This window comes from Astatotilapia calliptera, chromosome 3 (assembly GCF_964374335.1).
Source record: "Astatotilapia calliptera chromosome 3, fAstCal68.1, whole genome shotgun sequence".
NCBI classification, from domain to species: Eukaryota; Metazoa; Chordata; class Actinopteri; order Cichliformes; family Cichlidae; genus Astatotilapia; species Astatotilapia calliptera.
The window spans coordinates 33,950,149-33,975,402 of record NC_137424.1 but is presented as its reverse complement, the minus strand read 5'-3'; the positions used below and the strand labels follow the sequence as shown (position 1 = coordinate 33,975,402).

Below are 25,254 nucleotides of genomic sequence, written 5' to 3'. Positions count from 1 at the left end.
AGGATTTATGGTGAAGTCCTGTTTCTCTGTGATTACAGTCAAAAGCAGTGATGTGGTGTATAAACCTGGTCTGTCTGTGCCAGAGAAATCAGACCTAAACCAGACCCTGACTTTGAACTCGGGCAATGTGTGTAAAAGAACACAAATCATGAGCACTGCACTGTTTTCAAAAGTCATAACCTGAATGATGGACTGTTACGTTTTTATGACTTTGCTCATTCTGTCATCTGGCACATTTTTGTGACTAAAGCTGTGTCCGCTTCCTTCAATAATTGCGGGAGGCTCATATTCCCTTTGTTCTGCTCTACTTGGATCCAAACTTACTTCATAATAATGATAATGTTCCTGTCGGAGGGCACGTCATACAGGCCAACAGCCACCCTGTGTGCAACAGTCGCCCTCCGCTGTGATGTCAGAGTAATGCACCCTTCCTACTGAAAGTTGCCAGGATTAAGAAATGTTGGCAGAGCACGGAGGCTGAATGTTATTCTGTTAAAAGGCTTTGCTTTCAGCCTCAGCAAGGTGTTAAGAGTGCCAAAAACCTAAGTGTTGAAACAATGCTGCTAACCAAAAATGTGTCTAAAAATAACCTGTGAATGACAACACTGACTCCTTATTTTCTATAATGTAGTTTCAAAGAATAAAAGAGAGAACGACAAAAACACTTTTATGAAGGATCTCAGTTTCCTTTGGAGACAGAGCTTCTCTGCTGATCTCTCAGTTGAGCCCACTGTTGCTGTGGACGCTCAGGTGCTTGTACTCCTCGACCACATCAACATCCTGTCGCAGGACAGACACCGGCCATGTAGCCGTCCTCCTCCTTCAGAAGTCGATGGCCAATTTCCCGGTCTTATTCGTGTTCAGAAGCAGATGACTCCTCCCACTACGTGTGGAAAAGTGATCCCTTTGACCTGAAGTTGCTATTTCAGTGTTTGTGTATGATGTCTCCGAGACTTGATATCCACATTATGGTCATCTCAGGCACACAGCTGTGGCTGTGAGTGCAGAAGCCCCGCCCACCTGATCAAATTCTATTTGTGAGTGGGAAAAAAGCAAAATCAGCTTATTTTAAACTAGTCGTGCAAAGTTAGTTATTAATCCCTGAGGGCTAACTGCAGAAAAATCACACTAGCAGAAGATGGATTCAGCGCATCGCCTTCTGGCTAATTGGCCCAGCATGCTCTGGCTGCACCACTCTGCTTTCACTTAGATGGGATTCAAACCCACACCCTGGCTTACGAAGGCTGTATTAGGCCACCATGGCTGCTACCTAAGGCCCAGTATTGGGTAAATACGTTTTTTTTTAAAAACTGGGAAATATGCAGCTATTCCAGTAAAGTGCAAGAAGAAAAATACTAAGTTGAAAATCAGGAAAACAATAAATAACAATCAACCAAACACTTAAGATTTTATGTGCATTATGTATAAGTAGGCAGATGATAATACAGAAAATGTTCAAACCCTTTGGACACGCTATGGCAGTGCTCATTTTCTGTTTTCAGCACACACCACGCCGTGAGAAGTCACTTATGTTCATGTCACTGTCATTAGTGACACCAGTGTTTCTGATTCACAACAGCTGCTCTCACCAACACCATTTCCAGCTCTCCAGAACTGCACGAGGGGGAAACGGGTGAACACGAGTCATTGACTTTGACCAAAAATAGATGAAATGGGCTCGGATGCAAATGCGGTGGCTGCTCTGAATAATCCAAATGGATAAAACATTCATTGAAGCAGCACTGTTTACCTCAGTTATACTGTAAGTGCACTCAGGGGAAAAAAAAGTTTTTTTTAGAAAGTCCAAATTTATTATAGACTATAGACAGGGTATTATAGTGTTTACATTTGAATAAATAAGCGGTGTATTCAGTAATATCACACAAAGGAACAATGTTGCTGCGCATGTGTAGATTGACGCAAGCAAGTGACATTTAAAAACAATTTCTCACAGCGTTTTCTGACTCACGACAGTCACTGATCAATGTATTGCGTTCACTATTTTCTTTTTCCACACAAAATACAGTTTACTGCTCTGACATCATTTCGTCCCTTAAACGTTGACCCCTGCAGAAACACGAATGAGGTCGTTGGTTGTCCTCTCCTCTGAAAAACACAGTCGCTCTGTGATTGATCTCTAGTCCTGCACATGTTTATGAGACAAAGCTCGTGTTCAGACAAAGTTCAAGTTTATGTTTGTAAAGGGATGAAACAGCAGCCACGCCACGTTGTTAAATGTTATCTCTACAAGGCCGCATTTTGAGCCCTAAAACTTTTTTTGGTTTTCAGAGTTCCCTCAGTTCACTCCAGTTTTACACGGGAGTGGACAATTCCCAGTTAATCTCATTACATATGTTAATATCACGCAATATGATCTGGAGAACAATATATATATAATATATATATATACACATATATAACACAGAGAACGTCTATGCAATATCACTATGTTTATATATATGTTACATCAGCTACACTGACCTTCATAGGAGGGTGTCACAGTCAATGGAGAGCCCGCTGAGCACACTGAAACTCTGCTTCACTCTCAGCTCTGTGCGCAGCAGGCAGTCTGAGTTGAACTGGGAAGGCCGAGTTGGCCCTGATACCTTTGCCCTGTGCGAGGTGTCGCAAAGTGTAACGATTACAACACGGTGCACAAAATGTAACTGACATTAACAATGACCTTTTTAAGAGAGCTGTGGCCGAGAGTGCAGCCGAAATCGCAACAAAAATAACATAACAGTTTTATAAAGATATTTTAAACGGACAAACAGGACTGGATCTATTAAATAACATAAAGTCAGAATTACACGTGGAAAACCGGTAATTTCTTTATTTTATACATTATACATTATAGAATATATATTATAAATACAGCGAGCTTCATTCAATATTAGGAAATGTTAATTACAAAAACAATGGTGGAAAGAAAAAAAAAGCTGTAATGTATTTTCTTTAGTCGCGTGAATGGCGAGGTAGGGGCGGGCGTTTCTACACTTTTAGCCAATAGCGTCGTCAGGAGGCCTTGGTTGACGTAAACCTCAACCAATGGTTGAAGCGGGCAGCTGGACGAGCGCGACTACTGTTTGTTTTTTTCTCTCAACGTGTTAGCAGAAAATTTGTGGATTTAACGGGATTTTTTTTTTCTTTTTTTGGTTAATAACGCAACCAAACCGAGCAAGGGGACAACCGCTGGTTTACCGAGTTGGAGTTTATAGGAAGATTTTCTTCACTGTGTGGTTTTCTTCTCACACCCAGGACCGGAAAAGAGCATTTTACCCCTCAAGACAGCTGGCTTGCGGCCCCCCCGCACCGATTTGCGCTTGAAGTTGAGTGGTGAGTGTTGGTGCGATAAAGGGGAAGCTACCTGTTTGCTTCATATCAAGAAATATAAAAAGAAAGCTAAACATGAAACAATATTAACCTTACGTGGTTAATTTTTTTTACGCTAAATTCTCACTAGGCTGGCACTTCCTGCCTTCATGAGCTTAGTCTAAAAAGGAGTGAGGGGGCTGTTGTGAAGGTGGTAAAAACAAACTTCCACAGTAGTAACAGTGGCCTAACTACAATGTAGGGCAGCCAAGTTTATGAACATATGCAGTTTTCAAATAATTCTCTTTTTAAATCACGCTAATTGACACAAAAGGCCTCATGTTGTCCATTATTAGAGTATTTTGAGCCGCATAAAATCAGTTAAAGCGTGTCTTCCCAGAGTGAAGCGCCAGAAGCGCGTTTCTCTCCGGAGCCACGCAGGCATTTGTCTCTGGGGTTAGTCAGGAGTACAGACAGAGGTGCTGTGTGACGGAGCTCGAGATGTTTGTGCACATGCTGCATTCAAGTGCTGCCCGATTTTTGATTGCCATCTATACTGTAGCTCTCAATGCTGACTAGCAAAATAGAACTAGCAGGTAGAATCTCAGTGTTGTGGTGCTTTTTTTTTATGTAGCTCCTCTATCATGTCACAAAGACTCACGTACCTCTGCAGCAACACCACCTTTCATGTTTAATGGAACTAATTCCATGTAGGGTTTATACATTTCCCTAACAAGTGTACTGTCTTTCCCAGGAGAAAACGCGAATCCCTTTTTGGGTTGTATCTGGAAGGGCATCCGGGGTTAAAACAATCAGTAGCTTCTTCTTTATGCTGTTTAACTTGATTAAATTACAGCAGATATTGTTAAAACTGTCTCCCCCAATCAGACTGTTAATGTTTAGATTTTTTTTAAAGAGTGTAAACTGCATTTGCATATACAGTACTCATTACTTAAAGCTGTGTATCAGTTACTTGTAATCTCACACACTGTCAGTTACTTATCCCATTTATAGACTACTTTCAACTGCTCCCTATATCTCCTACTCTTCACACTTACATCAGGCTAATTTATTTTAAGTGGGTGCTTACAAATATAACATCTCCCACATTCCCTTTACTAAATTTAATCTGTTTTTATTTGATTAGATATTTTACTGCTGTCCACACTGTTAGCAGTTTGAGCCAAACTTTTGTTTCAGCCATTTATTCACTCTGAATTCCTGTTGTCCTCGTGTCTCTACTCCTTGGGCACTTTTCAGTTCAGTTCAGTTCATTTTTATTTCAAACATTTCAAACATGTGCCTTCACAATCATTACAAAATATCATTCCATTTAGTTTACCGCTTTTCTCACCTGTTCACCTCTCATTTAAATTGTTACTCCTTAAATGTATAATTTCGGGGAAGCTGACTTCATTTTTACATATATCCTCTGGCTGCTGCAAAGATCTTCCCAGTGGTGACACTTGTACCTTTTTTCACTGCTTCCTGACAAAATTTTATTAAACAAAAACGTGAATTGAATTTGTTGATAATAAAGGATTTAAATTGCTTTTACAGCATGCCTGTTAATGTCCTGTTCATTGGCAGGCTAAGTGGTTTATACATCGGGGCGATCGTGGCTCAAGAGTTGGGAGTTTGCTTTGTAATCGGAAGGTTGCCGGTTCGAGTCCTGGCTTGGACAGTCTCGGTCGTTGTGTCCTTGGGCAAGACACTTCACCCGTTGCCTACTGGTGGTGGTCAGAGGGCCCGGTGGCGCCAGTGTCCAGCAGCCTCTCCTCTGTCAGTGCTCCCCAGGGTGGCTGTGGCTACAATGTAGCTGCCATCACCAGTGTGTGGATGACTGGATGTGTAAAGCGCTTTGGGGTCCTTAGGGATTAGTAAAGCGCTATACAAATACAGGCCATTTACCATTTTACTTTTATTTAAAAAAGCCACATGCATTTTTTATTTTATTTTTGGAACCATTTTTTAACTGTTGTCAGCTGCTGTCACTCAATTAGCATAACGAACAGCAGGCCAAAGAAGAAAAGATGCCAGAGCTTGTCGTGACACTGGCAGTTCACTCAGTACGATGTGCTGAAAACAAGTCGCCCTTCACATTTGCTTGTTTCATTCTCAGGATTGACAGCAGAGCAGAGAGGCTCCATGATTTACTGTGTATTTCAGACTGAATCCGAGCTGGATTCTGTTCAGTCTTGGCATTCATCCTCTAATCACACACACCATTAACCTCTGGGGGGAAAAGGAATGGAAACGCTGTGGTGGAATTTAACCAGATGTTGTAGCTGCTTGGATAGGCGGAGCAATCTGTTTTATTGCATTTCTGCAAATAGTTTTTTGGACGATAAACAAACACCAGTTTTTATGGTGGTGCTTTGTTTTTCTCTCCGCATCCCTGCTTACATTTGTTACTGGTTTTAAATGGAGATCAATGTGTGCTGAATGTCGCAGTTTGCTCACTGACGTCAGCACTCAGACCTCTAAAGTTTAGCTGAAGTCATTACCATGGTATTAAAAGATATATTTACTAGCATCATTATAGGTTTTGTTGAAAGCAGTCAGCTGTATTCATGTGTTATGGATTGGAGGGAACCAATGCAATTCCTTTTCTCTCTTTTTTTAACATAACTTATACAACTACAAAATCACAATTTTCAAGCTCATGTGCAACAGATTTATTGCATTTGCAGATTTATTATGTTGAAAAGTGAAAAGTGGAGCTGCATAAGAATTTAAACATAATCTTGTGATGATTAGTTGTTTTTCAAAGTGGAAAAAAAGTATTTATAGACCTTTAACTTAAGTAAGATTTATATTCCTATTTAAGAAGCTTAATAGTACACAGGCTGCACCTAAGCAAATTAACTCATGTCAAACGGCACCATTTAGAATCATATACATGAAATTATTGGGTTATAGTTATTGATTTGTTTATGTGTATATCTCTTTAATGTTAAAAGCTGTTGATTATTTTAATTAGATTTCTATTACTCAGTAGCTTGAGCTGTAATAATGCAAATCATTTTCAAAATAATAAGCAACTAAAGCTTCTAAATTAAATAGTATATGGGGTATGAAGTGCAATAATTGCACTCACAATATAGAGTGCATTGAAATACTTAAAGTACAAGTACATTAAAGCTGATTAAAGTAAATGAGCAAATGTACTCATTGTTACATTCCTACTGATCCTATCTGTGATCTCATCAAGTGGTAAAGAAGATTGTAAGATTAACAGTAGTCGACTCCAATAGCGTTGGTGGTGATGGGATTTACATTATTTACCCCGCCTCTGCTTTTATCTAATAGTTTGTCTGGTGTGAGGTACAAATTCCCACATTCCTGGCAGTAGATGAACGCCTCATCAGACCACATAACCGACCCAGCTTTCTAACGTTAGCGAGGTGGCTAACAGGATTTAGCTGACTGGAGCTACGTTGCATCGCAGCGCGGAGAAATCCCCACAGAAGACACGACGAGCTCGCAGTTTACTGACAGTAACTTTGTGTTACCCTACGCGTTGAGACACACAGCAGGAGCACAATGCCAGGTAACGGCGACCCGCGAACGGTTACACGTTAGAGCTTCGTCGTGTGTGCGTGTTTGCCGCTGCTGTTGTTCCCGGAGCTCAGCCTTGTTTTGTTGACCTGCTTCAGTGATGCTGCCATGCTGTAGCTGCGTGCTAGCTCATAGCGGAGCACACTTTGTTTGGCCTCTAGCATTCAAATAGAGACGGGGTTTGCCCCAGATGCGTGCTTTACCTGTTCTAGTAGCTTATTGTATATTTTCGTTTAATACGTGGTTCGCATTTAAGCCGTTTTAAGAAACCCACTTAATGACTTTAAAAGGAAAAAAAGAGCTTTTCTTTCACCCAGCCTCTACCCTTTGTTGTTGGTGGGGTAGCTTTCACCTTAGGCCCGTTCACTGACAGCGCAGCTGTGCGTTTCTGTCTGTTTGCAGCCGCTGGGAACTAGCCACTTCGCATTACCTCGACTGAAACTACCAAATCCTTTAAACCAACTTCCCAGGTATGCCCGGACACCTGGTTTAGAGCCGTTAGCAGGCTGTAAGCCACCGCGGCACAGCTCCTGTTACACACACGGACTGTCAGGCTACACGGACCGCTATGAAGCGGGTTGTTTTTGCATATCAAAGTCTTCATTGTGCACAGTTGGAACTGGACATGGCTGTAGGAGCTCCCCCCGCATTTGTCTCCCCGCAGGTTGGATGTCTCTGCTTGACATTCAGAGTTTATTTTTACACTTGCAGGTACACAAAGTATCCATTACAAACGGAGTCAAGAGTACTATTAAGCCGACATTTGAAAGGTTTCAGTGGTTATTTAGTTGCAGTTCCAGGGATCTGAAGGTGAATTTGAACGGCTTTTTCAGCTTGATTTTAAACCACTTTGAAAAATGTAAAAATTAGTAACTAAACTTATACTTTTGCAGTTTGTTTTTCCAGTTCGTTCCTTGCCTCAAGGGGGGAAAACTACTAAAAGTATTTTAAATATGTGGAACCAGTAGCTATTGCGTTAATAGAATTTCCCAAAGCCCTTCTTTCCTTAAACTATCCCAGTTTTACAGATCAGGACAAAAAAAAAATCAAATTCAGTAATAATCTTCTCCTTTTTTTTTTCTTCTTTTTTTGATGACATTTTCCCCCTCTGACACAGAACAAAATTTGCTTTGAAAATGTCAAATGGTCATTAATTTTGCATATTTCCACCCACTCAACACAAAGTACATACAGTTTTCAGACTTAAGTTCTCACTATCACAAGAAACAAGCCAGCAAAATGGTTTTTGTTTTGTTGTTTTTAGCTCATAGAAGAGTCAACCCCCCTCCCTTAAAAAACAAAACAAACAACAACAACTTAGAAATATGACATTGAGTTTATCATCCAGTCCATAAACTTCTATTGCAGCTGATGATGATTGCTGTTCCAAGATAAAGCTGCTTGGATTCAGAAGTTGAACTCTGTCCCCTCAAACTTTCTGTACATTTGTTTTTGACCCCTCCCGTGTGGCCGGATTGCAGAACAGCATTTTACATTTCTACAGCTTACCCCTCACCCTCGTAGGCACAGGGGAAGCACTGATCTAGGCTTGCCTAACTAAATATTACATGGTAACCACCACATGGTTATGCAATGTGAACATGTTAAGTGCTATGTGCATCACATGCTGGCGAGGTCTTTGCACTCTTGTTAGTTATACTTCAGTGGGGGTGGGATGATGTCAGTGACTTGGCAACTTTTGGAAATTAATCTTAGAGGTGTTCTTACAAATTGAACTTTTTGGAAGTTTAGATCATGCATTCAGTATACTTTTATAACCATTTGGCGTTTAATCTGAGAAGCTGGAAACATAACTTTCGTTTGATTGTGTGGGGAAAAAATATCACCTGAGCTCTAACCTCATGGCTTTTACCTGCTTTTAGCTGTCTGCTTGCATACTCACACCCCTTCAGCGTCTCAACTGTTATTTTAAAGCTTTGGCTGATGGTAAGTCCGATTCATTACACAACACTTTATCGACTGCAGTAAAAGTGAATGTTAGCGCACAGGCTTCAAATGTTCTGCAACCTCTGTCTTGTAAATTTTTCCCTTTGTGTTTTTTTTGTTTTGTTTTGTTTTTTCTTCACCTTGTTCAAGTCCCTGCTCTGCATCGTTAGACGTCTTTATCGTCGCCCACGGTTGGGCAGAAACAGACACACCTCTTCTTCTTAGTCTACTGACCTACTTAGATTATGCTTGTTTGTGTGTGCTCTTCTGAGGAACAGCGTGTCCGTTCTGTCGCTGTGTTCGTCGAACGGCCGGCTGCTGCGGGTCACACTCTGCTTAAACATGTTTGTTTTGTTGTGCTGAGGGAGACGGGGACTGCAGGCGCGGGTGTCGCAGAAATATTATGGGCTGAATTTTGAAATGGGTGAAGTTTCTTTGAAGTCACAACACATTGCAATGAGTGAGTGAGTCTTCATCAGGATGACCTCCGGAGCTGTGAGCAGAGCTCGGTTGAGATCATCATTTTTCTATCCCCCCTCCCCCCGCTGCAAGGCTGCAGTTGAGTCATGACAAGTCTGTTGCATCTGGCTGGCACTCTGAGGATTATGTCATGATTGGGCATGTCTCATCATAGTGGCAATCCTGTGTGCGTAGAAGCAATCGCACAAATCTCACCAACTCACTGTCTTTTCTTAATAGATTATTGGATACTTGTGATCTCGCCACTGGCTTCAAGCTTAAACAGTGCTTATGACTGCAGAATATTAGGCTTAATTAATGAATTTAATCATCTGTTTTAAGTATCCCGTGTGAAAGAGGCTACACTCAGACACCCCTGTTGTTTTAGATGCCTGTTTTACAGCATAAAGGTGAAGCTGCACGTCTGAACCACAGACTACATACATTTTCACTGTTTAAGCAGGATTGACGAGCTCTGTGCTTTGACTGCACAAGTGCCATGCACAGATACAGATCTCTGTAGTAGCCAAGTAACATGGAAATAAAATACTAGAGAGAGTCCATTATGGACTAGAGAAAAACTCCCAATTCAGTGACTAGATTTAGCAGCGCTGAGGCCTGAAAGAGTGTTTTGGGAAAATTGTCAAAGTGGTCACACCCATTAACCCCTATTTATTTTATTTATTTAAATGGTACAGTCTTTATGAAAGGACAGAGTATTAATAGAGTTGTTTTGGTGCCTGACTGTAAATATTGAGACATTGTGCTTTTAAAGCCATATTGTGCTTTTAAGTCTGTGAGACCCGTGTTCAGTTTTTTTCAAAAGAAAAATTAAACAATTAATTATTATTTTTTTGTGTTGTGTTGTGTCTTTCCACTCACTCCACTTGATTATAACTGATTTATTTATAACATTTTATATAAAAGAAAAACGAGAAGCACATTAATTCATAAATGTGATCTAACAAAGGTAAAGGGAAAAAATTAACCATGTTTGCTGTTCATATGTCTTGTAATTGGGATGAAGTAAACATCTGTTGAGTAATTTAACATAAAATTGTTTAGTGTTAATTTGGAAAGCCAAAACTCTAGCGGGTCCACCAGACCCATGAACACTGGCTGAGTAACAAAAATACGAACACCACACAAGGGTTAAAGCCATCCTTAAGTGGCCACTAGAGGAACTGCTGTTTTCGGCACATCTTCATTGGCTTCATTTTTAAGCCCCGGGTGTTGCCAATTGGTGTGGACACAAATTTAGCATTGTACTCAGTTGTTGTAATGAGAATTGTTTTATTCTGATAAAATTCAGGCCAGGTGTGGATGCCGTGTCCAGTCTCGAGCTTTAGATGGAAATTGCGTGGTTATCCAGGGGCTGCCCCTTTTTGAAGGAGAAGTAGGTATTTGGATGGAGGGGGGGAAACCTGATGTGATGTCACAGTTTTTACTTTCACTTCCACAGTGCAGGTGGAAGTAATCATCTGCTAAAGATGTAGCTGGATGCTAGTACGTGTTCAGGGAATAGTTTTATTGCAGAGTATTGGTAAATTATTCTAACCCATTGGGATGTGATGATCGATAATAATAAAAAAAAAAAAGTATCTTTACTTATTGCCAAAGGTGTGTACTGAACACAGATGTTAGCTGTTGTCTTTCTAATGACTCTTAAAGCAGCAGCACGGCTGTATTTTTACATTGCAAGATGCGGCCCTGTTACATGTGATGACTCGCTGCGTTTGGCTTGATTGAATCATGCGTAGGCCTTTGCTGACTGCAGAAAAATAACCACACACACGTTTGCGCTTCTTCACCGATCACGTCACTTGGGTTTGGCTTTGCCTTGTTTATATGGGACTTCCTTAGATACGCTGAGATAGCGGTTTATAAAGTCCTCTCTTCTGTGGATTTGATGGGACAATACTTGCACTGTTTATTTTTGTATTCATTATTTTCCATATTTGCTGTTTTTTAATGATAAAATTTAAGAAAAAAAGAAGTGTTAAGAGCAAAGTTGTGTACTGGTTCCATCCAGGTGGTGGGGGAAGGGGCTTATCTAATCATCCATCACTGTAACAGTGCGTTTATCTTTCTTTTTAGCCCACAAATGCAAGTCTGTTTTAGTTTTCCACAATTGTTGTGAACTGTTGTCACTGTTGCTACTTTGGTGTTGACTGGGTGTAAGGCTGGGGGTTAAATGATAGTTTAGTCTCATGTCATTACTGCGAAGTTAAAAAGACATGCATCAGCATCTCTGAGTAAGGATTACATGTTGGCACACAGCTGAGTACTCTGCTTCATGTCTCAGTGTTTATTTAACTCTTTTTTTTTTTTCTTTTTTTTTTTAAAGTAACGTTGAGTTTCAAACTTTAGATGTAAACCCTATGTGGCTAGACGTTTTGGTGAACAGCTGTATTTAGTGGGGAAATAGGATTGACTTTAACATTTGGCTGTATTTTCTCTTTCATTGGTCTACACAAACCTGATTTAAAACTGGGTGTTTGTTTGGCTTGTGATAGTGCTGTATGTCTTACTGATGTCTCTCTGGACCCGTTGTGTGTGTGTGTGTGTGTGTGTGTGTGTGTTTCTGTGGCCTTTCACTGCAGCGCTGTAATTCACCCACCTGGAAAATAACTATTGATCAACGTCATAAAATGTCAAAGACTCTATTAAGTCTTCAGGCTCATTTGGGTGTTGCAGAAGAATGTTTTAGACATCACCGAGTAGGATTAGTCCAGGCAGGTGTTGCCTTTCAGTCTGTTTCCTACTCATAACCTGAGAGATGCAGAATTACTGTTCAATGGCTTTTTTTGTCTTTTCCTCCTTTATAAGCAGAGCGTCTTTAGTTACAGCTGGAAAACTGCTCCGACAATGCTGATTGAGATGCTGATGGTCAATTCGATTTGGAATCCCAGGCTTAAATAATGGAGCCTTGATTTTAAATATGATAATGTAAACTAACAAGAATGAGACCCAGCTGTGGGCTAGCGAACGGGAGTTGCGCAGCTTTGCTCTTCGGTTGTCTGATTGCGTGCATACTGTAGCAGGATGATCCAGACTGTTCGCTGACAGTCACACCTGTGCCTTCTTGTTTCACACAGAGCCAGCTGAGATGAGCGGTCCGGAGGTGGCTAAGACACCAGGAGGCGGAGCTCCAGAAAAGGAAGGGAAAGAGCCGGTTGTCAATGGCCATGCGGGAGAAAACAATGACGCCAACCCGTTTGCTGAATACATGTGGATGGAGAATGAGGAGGAGTATAACAGACAGGTACATGTGACAAAAATGGATACTTTAACTCCTGAAGGTCCAACTCACTCTTTTTTTTTTCTTCTTCTTTTCAGTCCATCCTGTTTTGTTGTTGTTGTTGTTGTTGTTGTTGTTGTTGTTGTTGTTGTTGTTGTTGTTTTTGTTTTTAAACCTCACCATCCTGCAATCCCTCCACTCTTAATTTGAAAGTTTGATTCTGCCCTGAGCTGCTGGTGAAGTTGCTGTTGAGATAACATAATGCTTTATTCACCCTCAGGATGAGAGGCTCACCTGAGAACAGGTGGATTTATTGCTCATTTATTTGTCAACAGTACTTGAAAAACAATGTTTTTGGATGATATGCTAATAAAAAGAGTTATTAAAGATTAATTTAATGGTTAATTCTTGGCAGACTCGTACCCCTCTCCCCTGCCACTAATGAACTCTGATGCCTATGCTGCATCAGATACAAGGTTTCTTACCGAGAGTTGAGCATTTTTGTCAGCTTGTGACTTAAGCGTGAATTTGTAACGTCTGAACGTTTCCACGCCTTCACTTATTGTTCCACTTTACTGCTTATCTTATTATTTATCATTTCTTTTCCTGTGTCATTGTCTTGCAGGTAGAGGAGGAGCTGTTGGAGCAGGAATTCTTGGAGCGCTGCTTCCAGGAGATGTTGGAGGAGGAGGACCAGGATTGGTTCATCCCTTCGCGCGACCTCAACAACCAGGGGGTGGGGCAGCTGCAGCAGCAGCTCAACGGCCTGTCGGTCAGCGATCACCACAACAACCTGGAGGAAGTGGCGGTGAGTCAGATGCGTCTGATTGCGCTGCGCTCACTTTGTCGGTTCTTGATAAAATGAGTAATTTTATTCTGTTTCCTTCTCTCTGCAGAGGAAGAGCATCTTGAATCCTGAAGCAAAGGAGTTTGTCCCGGGGAAGAAATACTAGGAGTCCCCCTCACCCCCATGGAGCCTCAGCACGCACGCACACACATGCATACACAAACACACTCAGACACATGCACCAGTCCTCTCATATTCTCAGAGACTCTGGCGGCCACGGCCGCACACACGCTGATCCTCACACGCAAGCATGCACACGCACACACTTGAAGTCAGTGGCGTGCTGCCAGGCCCGATTGGGGGGTGGGGGGTTTTCTTTTTTTTTTTTTTTCTTCAATCTTTTTATTTCCTGTTTGTTTCTTGTAAACTGAGGGACATTGGGGATGGGTGGGAGAGGGGGTGTAGTACCAGCTCTGCCCTTCTGTGGGCGCTAGCTCATCATTGCATTTCACACCACGCTGTTGATGTTTACAGAGCATGCAGATCTCAGCAAGTCCCTTGAAAAATAGGCAGCTACTTGGGAGTGATGCCAAGACAAAGTCTAAATTCCAAAAGTTTAGTCTTTTTTTTGTTTCAGTGTTAATTTGTGTCTAATTGGGTGAACAAAACAAACAAAAAACACATTTCCAGCAGGTTGAAGGTTACTATGTTGCTGAGGTCAGAAGGATGAACATTTCAGGGGACTGCAGCGGGCTTCTGCCGTTGCTCTGTAAAGCCATCACAGTAACCCGTTAGCGTTTGCTCCTACGATGTCCTGTGACATCACGGCTCATGTTTATCTAAACGATGGATGGTTATTTGTATCTGCAGCGGCTCTGTTCCAAACCACGTGCAAACCCCTCAGCCCTCTCTCCCTGTCGGTTGAATCGATCCGAGCGCTCATGGATGGGTGGCATCATGGAGAAGAACTTGTTTTCCCAATTTGTGTTGACATCCATGCTTATTTTTCATCAAGTATCCCAATCATGAGTTAAATAAAGGAGTTGAATAAAATTGTCAAACATCAAACTTTTTTTTTTTTTTTTTTTTAAATCTTTTAAAAACTCAGTCATCTTTTTGTGTGTGTGCACAGCTTTAGTTCACGGCTCAGTTTTTGTAAGGTGTTCATCCTTCTTACGGGGGCGGGGGGTACTTGGTCTGGAACGCAGCCACTGCCTCTTTCTGTCAGCTTGGTTTGTTTAGGATCAGATCAAGTGTCCATATCCAAATCGGGTTTTTCAAATAGCATCTCATCCTTCCCCTTATTTTTCCTTCACATTTTTTGTTTTTGAGGATGAGGCTCTCTACTGGGTATAGTAGCCTGTGGTGTCCATTTAGTCCTGTTGGTAGGAGGAAGCAAGTAGGGAGAGGTGATTGTATCGCCATGGGGATGGCAGTATGGAGGATGTGGCGGTCAGTATTTAATCCTTGCCGGTCTTGTCCTACCCTAGGAATCTGACTTTTTGTTTTGAGGAAGTTCTACTTTAAATCTTTGCGGTCTAGAGTTCAAAGTGTCTCTCCCTGATGCGAGTATAATATCCATTAAATCGTGAGCCAGTAGGAAAAAGTTACATGTGACAATACTCTTCAGGAAATCCAGATTCCTATCACCAGTAATCCTGAATTGTTTCTTTTTTTCTTTTCTTTCTCTGAATCTCAGCCATTTTGGCTTGAACGTGGACGTAGTATTGTCCCAGGAAAAGTAAGATCTCGTGTATTTTTGTGGTAAGCAGAGATTATTTACATTGTGTTTCAAAGTATCTGACAGGTAGTGCTTCTGTCCACTCATGCTGCTTTCCGAGGTTTCTGTGAGAGACGGTGAAGCGTGGGTTTAAAGGGGAACTTCCTCAGTGTTGGACCACAGATGTCAAATGACACCCTGGTGACGCCGTTAGGAATGTCCGCCAGGTGGATTGTACAACATGAAATCATTTTTGGTGATTTTCATTTTCTTTTCTTTTTTTTTTGAGTTGTGTGATAGAAGCCGTTAAAAAAAAAAAAAAGAAAATAAATAAAAGTGTATGAATTTCAAGATAAACAAAAATGATGAAAAAAGTTGAATAAAGCAGCTAAAGACAAATGTTTTGTTTGCTTTTCTTTTTCTTTCCCCCTTTTCTCTTAATCTGTACACACACGTGACTTTTCCTGTGATAATTCTGAACAGTCCAAGAAAATCATATCGAAAATGTTTCACAGCTGAGTTCATTGTAAAGGTTCTTATTTCAAAGGTTCAGGACGATATTCACTTTCTTTGTCTGTGAAGGTTCTCAATCATCCAGGTCATCGTAGTCAAAGGAGCTTGCAAAGAAAAGCGTCTGGACTTCTTTAAGTTGCTTGAAGACGTTTCACCTCTCATCCGAGAAGCTTCTTCAGTTCTAAGGTCAAATGGTGGAGAGTCCCAGATATAAACCTAGTGGGAGTATCCCCCCACAGAGGGACAAAAGGACCCCCTGATGATCCTCTAATCGCCTGAGCCAAACTTTCTTTCAAGTCTGAGAGCGTGGAAGTTGGATCATAACACGGATCGATAAGTGAGGTCAACGTACGTGGCCAAGTTAATGGGAATGTGCCGATGAACTAAACACTCGAGAAGTCGGAGCTACAGGGAATACTGAATAAAATCAAGATTATTAAAGTTAGAATAACATTTCAGTGGGAATTCACAGATAGTTATCGCTTCAAATGTCCGCTTTGCTCTTACTGTGAACTTCCTCGGGACTGCTCCGTGTGAGCTATCGTCCAAGATATTTATGAGTATTCGTATTCATTCCCTCTGGAGCTTTGGATCATATCACGGGATCTTTTTCAGCGTGTGGTTTTCATTATATTTCTGTTTATAAGTCCAGCTGTAGATGGATACCGCTGAAAATGAGCAGCTCCCAAATGTGCAGCGGTTGCTTGGTCAGCCACTATTAGCTTTTAATTGCTTAAAAATGATCATCTATCTAGACTGACTGTTTGCTAACAAATGGCCAGTTTTTGGTTACATAAGCGCATCTACTAAAGCTGCGACTGCTTAAACAGCGACGCTCAACTCCAGAATATGTTTCACTGTCACTTACTCTCAGTCGTTTAAGCTTGTCTTTAATTTTTTGCACAAAGTACCTTGTCTAAGAATATATTTGTTTTGTTTTCGCATTCGAGGAGGCGGCGCACCATCAGTCTGTTTAGCATCAGCTTGATAAACGGTCATCTGATTGTTGCGTAAAGCTGTGCATGCCATTTGGCCTCACTGGAGAACCTGATCTGCTGCCCTTAAAGCAGACTGTCTGAGATCACCCGGAGATAACCTTTCACTTATAAACATGAGGACGTGGAGAATGCTTGATGCTGACCTTTGGTGGGCAAAACCATCTCAAGTCACTCTGAGCCCTGCAGGCGTTAGGTAGGTTTGCAACTAAAGAGCAGCACAGAACAGTGATATCCAAGTAAATAAAAAAATATAGATGCATAGGATGGTGCTACATTTCATCTTTGAATAAAGGGTTAATTCAACTGAAGTTCACAGTGTGGATCTGAAAGCAGACTGGAGGAGTGACATCAGGATTACGTCTGCAGAAAAAGAGATGAAGGATTGGTTTTTGGTGACTATCCTGAAAATGAGCTCATGACTGTGTCGGTGCTCATTTCCAAAGCGAAACAGGAACAAAAGGAAGACGATCGAAATGTTAACAGACTAGAGGAGCCTGAAATCCAGGAATGTGAACGGCAAAGACTGCAAATCCCTCGATTTGTGTGGATATGAAGGAGCAGAGATATATGACCCCTGAAGTCACCACACCCTCTACATACAGCACCCAGGTGGAACCAAGGTCATTGCACAGGGACACTACTGTGTGCAGCACTATGAGGATGGATCATAAGAATGAAAAAGAGCTTAATTGGACTGTGCAGCTAGTTTTGCACTTCACCTAACCTAACCTAACAAATCCTCCTCTCCAGACCACTTGAAGCCCCTCTGCTTTAATAAAGTGCGACCAGTGAAAGGAGCCATTTTCTTCACAACTGTCCATTTTTACACGCTCACACAGCAGAGATGGGAATCACTAGACACCCCACAATATTGCTACGATAATTTACTCATGAAATGATATTACTGTGATGCTGAGCAGCCTTCCAGCTCTACAGGTGGGCCACAGGTTTTCAGGTTTCTTTCAGTTGGGAATGGTTGCCTTAGGAACCCCAGGAGCTCCAATCAGAATCATTAAATCTTATTCATCTCAGCAGAGACACTGAAGTTAGCATGGGGAATGATGGTTCGAATTTTTGTGGCATTTGTTAACATTTATTTAACTTAAAAAAAACCCAAAAACTAAGTAAATCATCCACCACAGCTGTGTGGACACGTAAGCCTCTGCCCAGCACGAGGATGCCAGCAAGTTCACAGCTCACCGTCTTCCTGCCAGCAGATGGTTTACTGCTACGTTGTGACTCAGCTTTTGTGACCTCGGCGAGATAACCGAGACTCACGCACAAAAGCCATGACCGCTATCTCCCTTTTCTGCGGAGGTGTTTGGACAAAGCAGCTCTACAACATTTCATACTAACATGCTGCACTTTAAGTCTAAATCAAAATACAAAAAATACATTTTTTTCTGAATGATCTGTATTGAGTCAAGATTCAGACTGTAGACCAGTGACAAGGTGGGCGATCAGAGAAGGCATCCTGCTGAGTCTAGGTGGAAATACACAAGATAAAGGGACAGACATGAGAACATAAACAGAATAAGCACAGGGCAAAAGCCTGCAAGTGTCAGGCTACTCACACAGAGCTTCCTTTGGCCACTCTGTATCTTAGGGCCATAGTTGAACTGGTACTCTTGTTTGCGGCAGCTTCCTCCTAGTCTCTGTGCAGTAAGTTGCTGGCTGTACGTGGGCCTGAGGCAGGGCGCTGCTCTGACAGATGGTTTTCAGCTCAAAGCACTCAGGTCCCCTTGCACAGCTGGGAGTAAGAAGAAAGGGGAGAAAGTGTCTGAAAATAGCACAGAGAGCGTGAGAGGACACGATGAAAAGATGGAATTTGTGTCTGTGCCTCACCGACTGCCCTGACCTAAAGAGTTCTGGAGGGAGGAGGCGCTCAAACCCCACAAGAAGGCACTCTTATCCCAGTGCTGGTCATCTAAATGGGAAGTTTCAAAGCACATTCATTCAAATACAGCTTCCTCTGCAATTTAGAGACTATATTTCACACCATGACTCAACAACAGTAACAACAATGTACTTCGATTTTGTCTTATTGTCTGCATATATATCGTTTACCAGTCTAACTATAATAGCATATATGTAAATCTCTGGTTTTAGACTGGTTTAAAATACTATTTTAAACAGGTTTTTTTTTACCCTTGGGTGTGCATGGTGTCATATAGCCCTGATTTGGTCGTCTCAGCCAAATGACCTGTTTGGGAGGGGCAGCCAATTAGAAGAAAGCTGGCTAAAAGCGAGGGTGAAGGGAGATAAACCTTCCTGTTTCACACAGTAGATGAACTGAGAGGTTACATCAAGTCCATCGTAGCATAAAGAATGATCATTAGTAGTGGTGATGGAAAATAACCTAGTAGGCTAATTTTTTTTTTTTAATTGAATTTTGCTTGTACACTTAAGCCCACAAACTAAGTGGGTTATACTCACAAGCTTTCCTAAAAGCATCTAGCCCATGGTCCATATTAAATGACTTAAATATAAGGCACGGGAGCCTGAATCGGGCCAGCAAATACTCCAGTTCGGCCCACTGGATGGCTTTGGAAAATGTAGAGGAGAACATAAGTTTTGGACTTTTAACTGTATTTTCATGCATTTTAGAGCTTTTGCTACAGATACAGTAATAGATTTCTGTAATTTTGCACATTTAATAGTTACAATTTGAGCCTAAAAAGTCGTGGTTACAAATTTCTCTCATTTGCTACACAAGAAATTCTTTATCACTTCAAAAAACGGGGGCATGAAGTTGAAATTGCACTTCTTTACTTATATCGAAACCTCAGAGATTAAATGTGTAGTTAAGCTTCTGTACACTGACACAAAGCGCAGTTTGACTGGCCTGGCACACATAAGATCAAGGTGAGTTTCACATCCCTGATTTATGGTCATAAAAATCTGTTCTACCTTTGTTTGTGTCAACAGCAGACCAGCCTTGAGGAGGGCTGAGCAGGTGCTGCAGTCCACTTTCTCTCAGTAGATTTCTTAGAAAATCATTACAGCTGGACGGACCATCGGTGGAAGACAGCACAACCACACCTGAATGTGCACAAACAGCGAAAAGTGGGTTTCACTACATTCAGCCACGGATTCGGCTGCAGTTTGAAAACTCTACGAAACACGAACACGAGTGCTATTTTAGAAACCAGAACAACAAAGGCTTTGGTTTGACGGGTTTGTTACCTGGAGCTCAAGCACACAAACACCACACGAATCAAATCAAACAACAACAAAAAAGAAGCAATCTAACCTCCCTTGTAGACAATCTCAGTCTTGGTATCGTTTGCCTCCTGCTGCTGCAACATGTTTGTGTCAACAGAAGAAAGCTGAGTGTCTCTACACCTGCCGGCTACATGTTGAGTATGCATGCCTGCTTCAGAGAGAAACACACAAACAGTCCTTACCTTTTCCACCACATCCATCACAAAACACCGCGCTGCTGACTTTCATCCTCTTGACCAAGGAAGAGCTCTGTCCCCCTGGCAACTCCTGCATCCAGTGTACCGCCAGGGCGGAGCCAACGCCCTGATTTGCCACGGAAACGGAAGGTGTGAGGATGCCAAATGAAGACATGAAGGCAGAAGAAGGAGGAGGCTGGGGGACAAAGCACAGCATGTGAGGGCCTGTGGTGGTGCTACTGCTAATGGAAGGAGTTTTAAAACCAACAGCCGGCCCACGTGGCTTCAAGGTTATTCTTTCAAAACAACAAACAAAATAAAATGGACCTGTCGTGTCTTCATACGTGCACAAATTCATCCAACCTGTAATAAAGGAGCTCGCTCACCTCATCTCTGGAGTTCAGATGTGGGTAGCGCTCCCTGACGGGTCCATAGTCCTTCTTGTAAGTGGTGAGAAATCTCCCTGCACTGTTGAAACCATGAGTCTGGTCAGGGGAAAAAAAACAAAACAAAACACAAACGGGCATTTTGGGGGGTTTAAATAGGAGTTTAGCTTGTTGTGATAGTCAGTCTGAGTGTATAATGTGAACAAACCTGACATCCTGACAGAAACAAGAGCTTGTTCAGCCACAGTATGCACGCTTCATATTTACTTACATCACCATGATGTCCTGAACTTGATGTGGTATTTTTATAGTATTGCACTGATAACCACTGATGCACTAATGTAGGTAGATGCTGATTTTTATCGTTTGTTTTAAATCATAACTCTGGATGCAACACTCCAAATTCGCCAAAAGATAAAGATAATAATTGTAGTTGTGCTTATATATCTCATAGACCTTATGCCAGCTTGTTTTGTTTTCACAGCTTGTTTGTGCTGCCCCCTGGTGGTCAAATAACAGGACTGCAAGTGAGGATTTCAATACGCGTTTCTCAATGTTATGAATTAAAAAACAAGGACAAAGCCTTGGTGGGGTCTTGCCACATTATTTAAAAGAAAAATAACAATTTGTTTGTCTGTTGTTTCCCACTGTTAGGTTAGACAATTAAGATCGGATCTTATTTCAAATTGAAATAAAAGTTTTAGTTTAATTCTCCTTTTCTGTTGGACTTTTTAAACCTGTGAATTTCAGTTGAACAACAACATGTTGCTGCTGCACTCCAACTCCCCATCAAGCTACATATTTACCTTCCGGTGCTCCAATGTAAGCATGCTTGATGGTTTTTTTGGTTCCTCCTCGAGTAATCTTAGTGCTTCATCGCTGTATTAAAGCCAAACTGAAGACTAGAGACTGTCCAGCGTGTCTCTGAGTGAAAGCCAAATGTTTTTAATTGAATTTGTTTATTCCACTGAATTCTACTGTGGAATTACAGCCAATTGGTACAAACAGCTCCCTGCTTCAGGGGCTCAAATGTGAATGTATGTGACTGTAAGAAATGATTTTTTTTAATACTTATTGTCATGTTTTAGGTACTTTTTTTTTTTTTTTTTACTTTTCTTCTTCTATTGCTACATATTTGTCCTCAGGAGTTGAAATGCAGTTGGAGCTGGTTAAGGTGATCAAATCTACGGCTCCCTAAAAAGTGGAATGCTCCACCTTTATATTAAAAAATCTTCTAGGTTGCTGTTTTGCATCTGCACTGTCACAAAAAATGTTTGTTATTTGTTGGCCTGTTCCACTTTCATTGTGGTAGTTTCAGTTTTGGGTTTATAGTAACAGTTTCAAATTACACACTGGCATCGAAGTGCAGAGTGCAGAGGCCTCTCTGCGGAGCTTGCATGGTCTCCCAGTGTCTGCATGGGTTCTCTTGGGTAGTCAGATTCTCTTCCAAAGACACCGTTGGGCTGTTGGTTGATGCTAGATTGGCTGTAGGTGAGAATGTGAGTGTGGCTGTTTGCCTCTAAGTGTGACCCGCCTCAGTGTTCTAAATGTGACACTAAACTAGATGAAATTTAGGTAAACACGATGAAGGAAAGCCCACATCAATCAGTCTAAAATGATCCACAACAATGCAAAGATCTTCTATAAATTCAACCTCATTTTTATTATAAATCACAAATGCAAACGAGCATTAAAAAGTCTTTGCACAGTACGATAAAATTAACATGAGCATACTGAGATCTGACTCTTTAGTGTCAAAATCAAGTGCAAAACAATCACGTTAAAAATTAAAAAACTGGCCGGCAAGTCTTCCTGCAACTCATTCTCATGCGCTGCTGCTGAAGGTGTGTTGATAGAAGACTTTGGCATTGGCGGCATAATCCATGGCTATGGTAGCACCTGAATGCTGCGCTCCGAGGCCGGCGCCACCGAGCGCCGAGGACCGCTGCAAAATCAGAAGGCTGTAGCTGCAGAAATGACCCTTGTGCTTGTCAGATGATGCCAGTTTATCCAAGACGTCAGTGAAACCTGGGGAGAGACGGAGAATCTCAGACTTCTTCAGGATAGAAGCTACTCAGGCAGAGGAAGTGGATAAGTTGAAGGGTTTCATGATGAGGGTCCATGGAGACACTGACCTGGCTTCAGGAGCTCCCAGCTCTTCCACACCGAGCCCACACACAGGATTGGCAGGCCGAGGTCGCCGCTCAATAGTGGCTGTCAGGAAAATAAAAGAAGACGCGACTCAGAGAAACGTGATCACAAACAGGTGACAGCACGTGACTGTGTGGGTGTGTTACCTCCTGCGCTGCAGGTAAGACTGCTTCTACATGTTTTGCCAGGACTCGTCCAGCTTCAGCAAACACATGACGACAGAGAGCGTCCCCTGCCTCGGCACCTTTAACACACACACACACACAAAGTCTGACTTCTACCTTACCGCTTAATCTTTCACATTTCAAAGCAGACCAGGGAGTTACACCCTCCTACCTTCAGCCACCTTCTTGCAGAACCCTGCAAAATGAGACTTCTGGAAGTTTCTGTAGAGATGTGGCAGCATGCCCATCAGATCTGACACCTACGATAAACAGAGTTTTACCCATTAGACGGTATCGCTGTGTATGTCGACACATCTCTCCGAACTTTTGGGACTCTGACCTGGAAGTACTCCTCCATGGCTTTTCTAACATGCGTGGTGTCGTGAGGAGGAGCGACCAGTTTGTCTTTGCCGTCGAACACCGTCTTCACAGCCAGGTGAGCTATCCAGAAGGCTGGGAAGATGGACAGATAGCTCAGTCTGATCTATAAAGATATGAATAATTCACATATTCCGACATAGTTACCTGATCCCTCATCGCCCATCATGTGACCCCAGCCCCCACAGCCGATCTGCGAGCCATCAGGATTGACTAGTTTGCAGTTTGATCCGGTCCCTGATATCAGGACTATGCCCCCTGAAGACAAAGATCTTGATGATAACGCTGATATGCTGATACCATCAAGCCATAAAGCTCAGGGTCAGACAGTAAAGATGATACATAGAGCCACACCTAAAACAGTAAAGTATTAAACTGCGACCTGCTGTAACATTTTAGGCTAAGAGCAGCTCTTAAACACAAGTTATGTCAAATATTTAACAATCATACCGTAGGACAGTGTCATTGTGTTTGTTACATGAACACATTCATGGTTGGGGCAGCTCTGTCTTCCTGCTGAGGACTGGCTGCTGTATGAAGCGAGAACAGAAAATGGCAGCTTACCTCGATTGCTGGCCGTGGCCATGGCACCGATGGCGTCTGTGGTGATGAAGTAACGTTCGCTGAGGCTGGGGAACCGCTCCTTCATGAGAGCGATGAGTCTGTCGATGGCATCCTTCTGCTCGCCTCCGCTCAGAGACATGCCCTGCGTACGCAGATGCACACAAATCAGATGTTAGGGCTCACATTATTTCAATCAGCAACCTGCACCGGCACACAGCCAGACTGACCAGGGAGTATAACGGCGTGCCTGGATCCAGCCCCGCCTCGACCTTGGCTCTTTGGACCATGTCGTCGATGGTTGAGATACACTTGTCCACGCCGACCAGCTGTGAGAGACAAAAAGTGTTGCAAAATAAATGGAACTTGCTACAGTATAACACAATGTAACAATGTATTCACTCAGAAGACAAGTATAAAGACAGTCTATTTAATGTGCAAACCCCTCATCCGGCCACCATCTGCCCCCTCTTTCCCCTTTCCAAATTTCTCCACCTGCCTCCATCAGCACTTCCGCTCACCCAGTGGTTGGTGGATGGTCCCGCCGTCTCTGCCAACACCTTCCCATCCCCTGACAACAACACTGCTTTGGAGTGCGTTCCTCCCCTAATAAGGAATTGACAAATACATGAACGGAGCTGCTAACCACCAAAGCAACTAGACATCACTATACAAGACCATTGTATGCATCTTCCCTGATAGAAACACACACACAATTTAAATAGATCCACAAAAAAGGCCCCACAAACCTCATTTAGACAAATACGTATTTATAGCATACTTTAAAAAAAATAAATGATGACATTTTAACTGACAGAAACAGCCCACAAAAGAGAAGTGATCACGAGACACACATACTCGCGCACAGCCGTTAAGAAAACTCTTCACTTTCTAATTGACCTAAAAACTTGAATAAATGCCTGTAATACACACAAGCCTTACGTGACACTTCATCACAATAAACTTAGAAGAGTTTTACTGCTTATTTTAATTGATTCTCACCCCTCAACTCCGCCGAACACTCGCTCCATGTCTCAATTCCTGTTTTGGTCCGGGCAACTGCGCAGATATCGCGAGAGCAGAGGGTGAACGCCCTCCAACCTGTAATTATGACTAATGACCAGTAGATGGCAGCAATGTCTTTCTATTTGAGAAATTCAGCAGCAGCCTAGGGCTACAATCATGAAACAAACCAGGGGCCTTCAAGGAGACAGATGCGAAAACAATATCAGGTAGAACACGAACAAACACGTGATGTACGCTACAATTAGATTCCCTACAGAGACGTTAAAAATAACATTTAGCAACAGCTCTTATCTCCCTTTAACAGTTACACGCGAGTGTTTGCATCCTGCAATAACTTACAGGACGGTACTATTAGAGAGAAGCTGCATTGGCCTGATAGTGGCATCATGCCTCTGTAATGAGTGCATAAAGAAAATATGCACTCCGCCAGCATGTGAGGCAGTCTGCTGAAGTTTAAATAATAAGATGCAATGCAGGAGTACAGGGTTTTTTTTGACCTGTGAAGGAACACGAGCCAGCAAAAAAACCCATTTTGCGTCTGAGTCATAGTTTAAACATCACGATTGAGCGATTTAGCGCCATTTGGCTGAAAACTGGGGCGCTGCAAGCCAGCAGGAGGCATCTGCAAAGCATTAATTTTGGGGGCCAG

General features: G+C 42.2%; 3 protein-coding genes and 1 long non-coding RNA gene across 12 annotated transcripts; 1 reads left to right on the top strand and 3 right to left on the bottom strand.

Annotated features, from left to right (window-relative positions):
• Window positions 1–606: 606 nt before the first annotated feature.
• On the bottom strand, window positions 607–2,623 carry LOC145426284 (uncharacterized). The gene is made up of 2 exons (XR_013906992.1): window positions 2,482–2,623; window positions 607–1,031 (listed from the first exon to the last, which is right to left on the bottom strand). It is a non-coding gene; the product is annotated as an uncharacterized LOC145426284 (long non-coding RNA).
• On the top strand, window positions 2,488–15,426 carry paip2b (poly(A) binding protein interacting protein 2B). 3 transcript variants are annotated; one of them, XM_026161682.2, is made up of 5 exons: window positions 2,488–3,336; window positions 6,625–6,865; window positions 12,378–12,544; window positions 13,146–13,328; window positions 13,417–15,426. In XM_026161682.2, the coding sequence occupies exons 2-5, from the start codon at window positions 6,859–6,861 to the stop codon at window positions 13,471–13,473; spliced, it is 414 nt and encodes a 137-aa protein (XP_026017467.2). In that variant the 5' UTR covers window positions 2,488–3,336; window positions 6,625–6,858; the 3' UTR covers window positions 13,474–15,426. The 3 variants fall into 3 exon arrangements, with proteins under 3 accessions (XP_026017467.2, XP_026017468.2, XP_080156041.1); XM_080299915.1 differs by lacking the exons at window positions 2,488–3,336; window positions 6,625–6,865 and adding exons at window positions 8,427–8,444; window positions 8,757–8,820; XM_026161683.2 differs by lacking the exon at window positions 6,625–6,865.
• Window positions 15,148–21,813, bottom strand: LOC113012158 (uncharacterized). 5 transcript variants are annotated; one of them, XM_080299912.1, is made up of 8 exons: window positions 21,132–21,813; window positions 20,326–20,424; window positions 19,946–20,135; window positions 19,792–19,851; window positions 19,449–19,580; window positions 18,384–18,465; window positions 18,113–18,288; window positions 15,148–18,021 (listed from the first exon to the last, which is right to left on the bottom strand). In XM_080299912.1, exons 1-7 carry the CDS (start codon window positions 21,153–21,155, stop codon window positions 18,141–18,143), a joined length of 735 nt encoding a protein of 244 aa, XP_080156038.1. In that variant the 5' UTR covers window positions 21,156–21,813; the 3' UTR covers window positions 15,148–18,021; window positions 18,113–18,140. The 5 variants fall into 5 exon arrangements, with proteins under 5 accessions (XP_080156038.1, XP_080156037.1, XP_080156036.1 ...); XM_080299911.1 differs by lacking the exon at window positions 21,132–21,813 and having other exon boundaries at window positions 20,326–20,769; XM_080299910.1 differs by lacking the exon at window positions 21,132–21,813 and having other exon boundaries at window positions 19,946–20,769.
• A 151-nt stretch (window positions 21,814–21,964) lies between these two features.
• Window positions 21,965–24,655, bottom strand: nagk (N-acetylglucosamine kinase). Of its 3 annotated transcripts, none has more exons than XM_026152160.2 (10): window positions 24,582–24,655; window positions 24,101–24,185; window positions 23,810–23,908; window positions 23,583–23,724; window positions 23,166–23,276; window positions 22,981–23,093; window positions 22,813–22,900; window positions 22,623–22,720; window positions 22,461–22,539; window positions 21,965–22,353 (listed from the first exon to the last, which is right to left on the bottom strand). In XM_026152160.2, the coding sequence occupies exons 1-10, from the start codon at window positions 24,608–24,610 to the stop codon at window positions 22,151–22,153; spliced, it is 1,047 nt and encodes a 348-aa protein (XP_026007945.2). In that variant the 5' UTR covers window positions 24,611–24,655; the 3' UTR covers window positions 21,965–22,150. The 3 variants fall into 3 exon arrangements, with proteins under 3 accessions (XP_026007945.2, XP_080156033.1, XP_080156034.1); XM_080299907.1 differs by having other exon boundaries at window positions 24,079–24,185; window positions 24,582–24,637; XM_080299908.1 differs by lacking the exon at window positions 24,582–24,655 and adding an exon at window positions 24,438–24,460.
• Window positions 24,656–25,254: the final 599 nt, after the last annotated feature.